The 8,934-nt window shown below is 41.8% G+C and overlaps 1 protein-coding gene across 1 annotated transcript; it reads left to right on the forward strand.

The window, feature by feature from the left end:
• The first annotated feature begins 720 nt into the window (after window positions 1-720).
• On the forward strand, window positions 721-7,976 carry LOC124082692 (small EDRK-rich factor 1). The gene is made up of 3 exons (XM_046429151.2): window positions 721-910; window positions 1,693-1,801; window positions 7,712-7,976. The coding sequence occupies exons 1-3, from the start codon at window positions 904-906 to the stop codon at window positions 7,782-7,784; spliced, it is 189 nt and encodes a 62-aa protein (XP_046285107.1). The 5' UTR covers window positions 721-903; the 3' UTR covers window positions 7,785-7,976.
• Window positions 7,977-8,934: the final 958 nt, after the last annotated feature.

Here is an 8,934-nt window from a genome sequence, read left to right on the forward strand (position 1 = left end):
CCAGTCTCTCACACATGCCAGGCAAAAATCCTACCACTAAGCTACATCCCAGCCTTGTGGAAGGCTCACATGTTTGTTTCTAGCTAAGGCAGATGGTCCCCAGTTTTTGCGTAGGCTGAGGTTATTCTGAGCTATTCTAAATTCTGCCCTCTTCTTCCCACCTCACAATCCAAGCAGAGAGCCAGTAACCTAAAACTCCTGAAGCCCTATTGACTGCGATAAGGACACTGGGATAAAATGAGAAATGTACAGAGTTTAGAGTTCATGTTAAATTTGATTCTGACTTCTATAAATCCCTTCTTGTTAAATCAGCCTGTTCTGTAAAATGAGAACAATGAAGCCTACTTTGCAGAATAAGGAAGGAAAACAGAAATGGCCCACACTGTCATCCGCAGTTAACCCTTTAAATTGTTCAATCGCCTTCCTCCCCTTTTCGCCTCTGCAAGGGGATCTGAATGAAAGCTAACGTTCTTTGTCGAAAATTAAGATTTTGTAGTGTTTATTGTCCCTTGTTGTGAAAAACGACTGATTAAGCCCCAGTGCGTGGGAAATCCACACACACCTAAGCCTCTCTTGGACACGGGACCTGCTTCTCCGACACCTGCAAACGCCAGGAGCAGCCGGGCGGGGTGCAGTGGAAGCTCTGGAGCTGCGACCCCGCCCTCGGGGAGCGACCGCCCACCCCCCCAGGCGCGCACGCGCAATAGCTCGCCAGCCACGCCGGCGGCTGTTGTCAGGGCTCAGCGGGGCTGGGCAGCTCGCGGACTGAGCGGAGGCGTTGCCCCGCGGAGGGCGGGCGCGGGCTCAGTTTTTCAGATCGACGGGTGGCGACAGTGGCTGAGCGTGCGAGGGAGCCGTTGCTTTTCCGAGTCGCTCTCTTCCAGGTTCCGTCCGGTGGTCGGCATGGCCCGTGAGTGTGCAGACGGGTGAGGGAAGCAGCGGGCGAGGGAGCCCAGTACCTAGCCCGACACCGGGGCAGAGGCGCGGCGGGAGGGGAGCGGGGGCTGCCGAGTGAATCCCCTTGGGTTCACGCGGACGGGGACTAGGGCTGCCCTAGGCAGAGGGATGGTCCAGTTGGTTCCAGGTGGCACCGGCGCCTTGCCCTCAGCTGCGAGTTTGCCTGGTAAAGAACACACCTCCAGGAGGCGTGGGGCGACAGCCACCCCAGGAAGGGTGCTAGTCTGGAGGCGGTCCATAGCTGCTGCTACCTGAAGTCTGAAGGCCTGATGAGGATTGGGTGGGAGTCCGGACTGGGTGTTCTCCCTACTTATTTTGTTTGGCCCTCACAGGTGATGTTTTATGAGCATCTGCATTTGCTAGCTTTAACAATCCAATTGTGATGGGCTAAACTTGAGCTAGGTGGGATCTCGTGTGTGTCTTTATCCACCCACACCCTTCAGATGCTAGAACTTATTTTGGAATTCTGGCCCGTATAGACATACCATTGCAGTGCCTGTTTTAAAAGCTCGGGTATTTATAGCTAGTGAACACCTAGACTGATATGATAATACTCTTAAGTTGTTAGGTATTTACGTTTAAGCTTCCTCGTCAAATCTGGGAGCACCTATGTGCAGTGTTCTGCTTGCTTATTCATTAAAAAGCAAACTTCAGACTCCTTTAAATAAAAGCTCTTAAATGCAATTATTAATAATTTTGAAGATGGGAAAAGAGCATGACTATTTGTCTTTGTAGGTGGAAATCAGCGAGAACTTGCCCGCCAGAAAAATATGAAGAAAACCCAGGAAATTAGCAAGGGAAAAAGAAAAGAGGATAGCTTGACTGCCTCTCAGAGAAAGCAGAGGTGAGTGGAACTCATAGAATTTTCAAGTCACTGAAATTTTTATTAAAGCCACATTTCAGGAAATGGAAAGCATTTTTTAAGCACAGAAGGGGATAACAGTTATGAATATCCATTTTGTGCCAAGCATATTGAAACCTTGTGGAGTAATCATCATCCCCACCTGTGGACAAAGAATTTAAAGCTCTGACGCTCTCATTTGATTTGAAGAGAATCTCACACAGCTTCTCCACAACTATAATAATTTTATTCAGCAAAATAATAGAACATCTTCCATACACAAAGCAGTTAAATGCTAGGGATACATCTTTAAAGCAGTGAGCCCCAGACCAGTCTGGGTGACAAGTGATTCGATTACAGTAATAACTGTCCTGGAGGCAGTAACAAAAAAGTACATGTAGCTACACTGACTCCTGAAGAGCCATTGGGTTGAAGAGAATGCATGTAAACAGCTTGATGATATATGACCTTTAATGACAAATAGTGCTGAGGACAGAGCGCAGAGGTAGATCACCTGTTTAGCATGTGTAAGACCCTAGGTTCCATCCACAGTACCACCAAAAAAAAAAGTGAGGGGTACTGGAGCTGTAGCTCTGTGGTAGAATGCTTGCCTAGTATGCTTGAGGCCCTAAGGTCTAATTCCTAACACTGCAAAAAACTATATGACAAGTAATACAGAATAGCCACAGAAATACTTTAGTGAGAGCTTAGGTGAAAAATGAATGATTCATGTTTTTTAAAAGAAAAAAAAAACTAACCAAAGGTTAATTTTACTCTCAAATCTTTTTATTTTTCTTGGTGCAGAAGACTGAAGATTGAAATTAGGTCTCTTAGTACCCCTGAGATACACCCCCAACCCCATATTCTAAAATCAAATTTTATTGTTTCTATGGAACTTGGAGGTCAATGAATAACTGACTAAATGTGCTTCATTGTGACTTGGGGTGGTTCTCAGTCCTGCACATGGGTATCACCTGGCATCACAGCTGCTTAAGCCTGTGCCCTGTACTCAGTTTGATTTTTTTCTTTTTGGTACTGATGAGCTTAACCACGGAGCCACATCCCCAGCCCTTTTTATTGTTTTTTATTTTGAGATAGGGTCTCACTAAATTACTGAGGCTGGCCTTGAACTTGCTATCATCTTGCCTCAGCCACCCACACCACTGGGATTAACAGTGTGTACCACCACACCCAGCCCCAATTCTGATTTAATTAGCCTGGTGTTGGTCATTAAAAGCATGCTGGGTAATATTTATTTTACCTAAGTTATAAATTAAACCTGACTAAAAAATAGTTCCCCAGGTGATTCCATTGTGTAGCTGCAGTTAAGATTCAATTGTTGGTCAAAATCCTTCACTATCACTTTACACTTTCTTCTAGTGACAGTTGTTATTTAAGCAATGAGCTTTGCCTTAAATTTCTTTTTACCCACTTTGGGGTAAAAGTGGTATACATAAGTGACCCTGAAATAGTCTTTTTACTGCAGAACTTATTTGAGCTTGGTTCAGAAATAGCCATTATTTACTGAGTACTCCTTATAAAACTACTTATAAAGCTATTCCTTATAAAGCTCTGTGCTAGCTGTTCTGTATGTGTTCTCTCTATTCATCATAGCTCTTTTCTTTTTCTTTTTTAAAAAAATTTTTAGTTGTTGATAGATGGTTATTTCATTTATTTATATGTGGTGCTGAGAATTGAACCCAGTGCCTCACACATGCCAGGCAAGTGCGATTCTGCTGAGCTACAACCCCAGCCCCGCATCATAGCCTTTTTCAAGATAATTGTTTTAATCAGCTTTTTCACTGCTGTGACTAAAAGATCTGACAGAACAACTATAGAGGAGGAAAACTTTATTTGAGGGCTCATGGCTTCAGAGGTCTTAGTTCATAGAAGGCCAGCTCCATTCCTCAGGGCTTGAGGTAAGGCTGAACATCATGGCAGAGGAGTGTGGCAGAGCGAAGTGGCTCATGTGATGATCAGGAAGCAGAGAGAGGGCTGGAGTTGATCAGTGGAGGAGCACTTGCCTGGCATTTGTGACGCACTGGGTTTGAGTCTCAGCACCACATACAAATAAAATAAAGGTCCATCAACAACTAAAAAATATTAAAAAAGAAAAGCAGAGAGAGATCTCCACTTGTCAGATAGAAATATATATATCCCAAAGCCACACAGCCAATGCCTACCTCCTCCAGCCACACCCTACCTGCCTTGAGTTAACCCCTATCAGGGGATCAATTCACTGATTGAGTTAAGACTCTCACAACCCAATCATTTTTCCTCTGAACTTTCCTTTTTTTCCCTTTTATATATATATATATATATATATATATATATATATATATATATATATATATATATATATATATATATTTAGGGTATCGGGGATTGAACTTAGGAGCATACGCCACTAAACCACATCCCCAGCCCTATTTTGTATATTTTATTGAGAAACAGGGTCTCACTGAGTTACTTGGTGCCTTGCTTTTGCTGAGGCTGACGTTGAACTCATGATCCTCCTGCTTCAACCCCCCAAGCCCCTGGGATTACAAGCATGTGCCACCATACCCAGCTCCTCTGAACCTTCTTGCATTGTCTCACATGTAAGCTTTTGGGGGACACCTCACATCCAAATCATAACATTCCACTCTGGCCCACAAAAGCTCCATTCTGTCCATTCCCAAGAGTCCCCATAGTCTCAACAGTTCCAAGATTTTCCAAAAGTTCAAGTTCAAAGTCTCCTTTGAGACTCAGGGCAAGCTTGCATTGTGAGTTCCTATAAAATTACCAGCAATTTTACAAGTATCTAATTTTTTTTTTAAAAGGGGGGGATATAGAAAGAAGGGCTCGGACCAAAGCAAGACTGAAGTCCAGCTGGGCAAACAAGTCCTATAGCTCCATGTCCGGCATCTGGGGCATATGACATGGTGATATTCTGTTCACCGGGCTTCTGTAGCTCTGCCCCATGGCCTTGTTGGTTACATCTCAACTGGCTTTTCTGTTGGCTTGTCTCTGATTCCTGCAGCTTTCCTAGGACAATGTCCCACATTACTGGCATTTCTTAATCTTGGAGGTCTCCACTGCAGTTTAGGCCTCCTCCTCACCTCTCCACCCTTTGCTCTCAGGGCTGCTTGCAGGGACTCTGACCCTGCTGCAGCTTACCTGACCTCCCAGGCTTTCCTTTGAAATCTTGGTGGAAGCCTCAAGACCTTCTAACTCCAGCATCTTGCATTCATGCAGAATAAGCACCACATGGTTGATGCCAAGTTCTGCTGCATCTTAAGCAGTATTAAAGCCTCCAGGGACCACAGCTGTAGCAGCCTCTGAGTACCTGGATAGCCTCTGTACCTTTATAAATTGGATATTTGTAAATTGCTTTTAATTTTACAGGAACTCACAATGCAAGCTTGCCCTGAGTCTCAGAGGAGACTTGAGCATGTTGAAAAAAACTTCTTAGGCCTCTTTGTGCAAGAAAGAACCCCACTGCTCTTTTCTCAAAAGAATTTTCACTTTTATTCTCTTGAGCCCAAAAGCTCACATGTGAGACAGTGTAAGAAGGTTCAGAGGAGAAATGACTGGGTTGTGAGAGTCTTAACTCAATTAGTGAATTAATCCCTATGTGAGGGGTAACTGAAGGTGGTAGGGTATGTCTGGAGGAGGTGGGCATTGGGGGTGTGGCTCTGGGATATGTGGGTGTGGTCTTACCAGGTCCTCAGATCCTCAGATTCTCTCAAGCATTCTTTCTTATTGTCTCTGGGCAAAGTCTTCAGGATTTCCTTAGTGGCAGTAATGTCTTTAACAACTGCAACTTCCTTAGCCCAGGTTTTACTCCTGCCTTTCAAGTCCAAGTGTTTCAAATCTTTCTTCTCTGCTTTCTGCTCCTGATTATCACAATAAATTTGGCTAAAAGCAACCAGTAATATTCATGCCACCTCCTGAATGCTATGCTGTCTAGACATTTCTTCCACCAGATTAAGAAGTCCATTACTTTTAAAAAATCAGTCTCAAAGTCTCAGGACATGGGCAAAATGCAGATAACTTCTCAGTCAGAATGGCCTCTACTCCAAATTCCAATAGAGTCCTCTTCTGAATCCTCTTGAGCCCATGGTCCTATTGGCATTGTCTTCTGAGCTCTGCCAGAATTGGCCACTAAGCTCCATTTACAACAATCTAAAGCATTTCCAGCTTGCACTACCAAACATCTCAAAATTCCTCCCACCAATTTCAAAAAGATCCCAAAAGCTTCTGAACCACATAGTCAGGATAGTCACAAAATGATCCCACTTCTTGGTACCAATTTATGTTTTACTCAGCTTTTTCATTGCTGTGACTAAAGGACCAACCAGAAAAATAGTATTCACACCAGTCTGTAGGATAGGAAACTAAAGCTTTGGATTGCAGTAACATTACCAAGGTTATATAGCAAGCACAACAGAGCTCAGTTTCAAACAAAAGTAACTATATGACTGTTCTGTTCTATATTTTTTTCTTTGTAGCTGTCTTGTTTTTCCTTTATTTTTACTGTTGGCTTTGCATAAATGTCTTAGTCATAGACAAGGGTATTCAATCCTCAATTAAAATGTAATTCTAAATCTATGCGATAACATAGAAAAGCCTAGACTTTGAAATTGGATGGACATTGGTATTTATATGATTTGGAGAAAAATCATTCAATGCTAAGCTTTTTTTAAAATATCTGAAACACGGAGACAATAACTCAGATTTAGGCCGAGCCAGTAGTGCTTGACACATAGTGGGTGTTAAATATATAGTCATTAGTATATTTTTACAATATGCAGCTAGGGGTGTAGCTTAGTGGTGGTGATCGTGATTAGCATGTGCAAGGCCCTAAATTAAATGTCCAGTGCCAAAATGCAAATTTTTTTCTTTTTGTTTTATCTTATAGTACTGGGGATTGAACCCAGGCCTTGCACATGCTAGGCAAACTCTGTAACACTGAGCTACAGCACCAGCCCATAAATTTTTTAAAAAGTAAAATAAGGATCCCATGAACTCATGAATCACCTAGTCCAGATAGTCTGGTTAGAGTTCACAGTTAATATAACATATGGAAGTTCAGTTAGAGATAAAGGGTTAAGAAAGCACCCTGAATATCTGGCTTTTCTTAAGAGTAAGCCAGTTTTAATTACTAGCTACTGGGCTCCTGGCTTGTAAGAAACTGAATTGTTTCATAACATCTGTGTACTGATCCTAGGTACTAGTTAAGATGTCTAGGAGACTTCCTGAGTTCCTCTTTCAGGAAGAAAATTAGAGTGAATTAATCTTAACAACCTAGAGTAATTGCCATTATTTCTGCATATAACTGTCTAATGTCAGACACTTTTAAATATATTCATAACTGTTTCTCAGAACAACCTTTATATAAAAAATTTCTCCAATTCTGAAAGAACTTGAGATTATTTGCTCAAGGTTATGATAACAGTAGGACTGGTGTTCAAAATAAGATCTGACTGCAAAGGCTTTCTAGTCTTTGCCTTTCCATTCTGTTATCTATAAAAACCAAAACCATGCATATTTATATCTACATTTTAAAATTGTCTTCTGCTGGGCGCAGTGGTGCATGACTGTTATCCCAGCAGTTCAACAGGCTAAGGCAGCAGGATCAAGAGTTCAAAGCCAGCCTCAACAAAAATGAGGTGCTAAGCAACTCAGACTCTGTCTCTAAATAAAATACAAAACAGGGTTGGGATGTAGCTCAGTGGTCGAGTGCTCCTGAGTTCATTCCCTGGTAGGGATGGGGGATGTGGCTGGGGATGTGGCTCAGTGGTTAAGCACTCCTGGATTTAATCCCTAGTCCCCAAAATAAATAGTCTTCTAAAGTACTGAATGAGTTATGTATAGAAAACAAAAATTAGTTTTTCTGTGACAAATTAACAGCCTTTTCTCCCATTATAGGGACTCTGAGATCATGCAACAAAAGCAGAAGGCAGCTAATGAGAAGAAGTCTATGCAAACAAGAGAAAAATGACGAATGGCCTTTGGAAGACCTGGGTGCTACAGCCAACTGGGTGCATCATAAGCTCTAAGATTTCTTAAGAGTGAACATTCATTACATATAACTTATCTTTATAAAACTGTCTATTTTAAACTTTACTTTTCAGCCTTGGTGTGATGTTTTAGCACTGTTCTTCAAAGAATAAAGTACTAACCATGCATGTGACATATTGGTGAACATTATTTTTTTATCAGCCGTGAAATTTATGTAATTTAGTAGCTAAGTAATGTGACTCAGTTGCATCCCTTATATAACTCTAAAATTAGATCTGTAAATTTAATTTTATTGTATAGGGCTGGAGATATAGCTCAGTGGTAGAGTGCTTTCCTAGCACGCATAAGGCCCTGGGTTCCACCCCCAAATCCACACAGAAATATTGATTGTATAATTTGAATTTAAGATTCCTTTGTACTGGACATGGTGGCACATGCCTGTAATTCCAGCTACTCAGGAGGCTAAGGCAAGATGATCGTGAGTTCAAAGCCAGTTCCAGCAACTTAGTGAGACCCTGTCTCTAAATAAAACATAAAAGGCAGGGGGTGGGGGTGGCTGGGGATGCGGCTCATTGGTTAAGTGCCCCTGGGTTTAATCCCATTACCAAAAAATAATACTAATAATTTTTGCTTCATAATCAACTGGTTTTTGTATGAATAAATTACAATTCATAAAAAAATTTAAAGCCATAAGTAGTACTTATGCTGAGGCCTCTCGTTTATATTCATTTAGTTGGTGTTCCAGGTAGTTGGTGCACCACCACACCTGGCTTAGCCTGAGGTTTTTGTTGTTTGTTTGCCATGCTGGACACTGAACCCAGAGCACTCTGCCATTGAGTTGCATCCCCAGTCATTTTTTTTTTAAGGCAGGTTAAGTAAATTGCTCCAGCTAGCGATAAATTTTTAATCCCTCTACTTCAGCCCCCAAGTAGCTTGGATTATGGGCATGTACCATTGCACCCAGTTAATTTTTACATTTTTTAAAAATATTGTTTTTAGTTATATATGGACACATTATTTTTTAAGATAAAATAATTTACCTCACACATGCTAGGCAAGCACTCTACCACTGAGTCACAACCCCAGCCGTAAATTTTTTTTATTAAGATAAATCCTTGCTAAATGGCTCA

This window comes from Marmota monax, unplaced genomic scaffold (assembly GCF_021218885.2).
Source record: "Marmota monax isolate L192 unplaced genomic scaffold, Marmota_monax_Labrador192_F-V1.1 WCK01_AAM20220418_F8-fsc00018, whole genome shotgun sequence".
NCBI classification, from domain to species: domain Eukaryota; kingdom Metazoa; phylum Chordata; class Mammalia; order Rodentia; family Sciuridae; genus Marmota; species Marmota monax.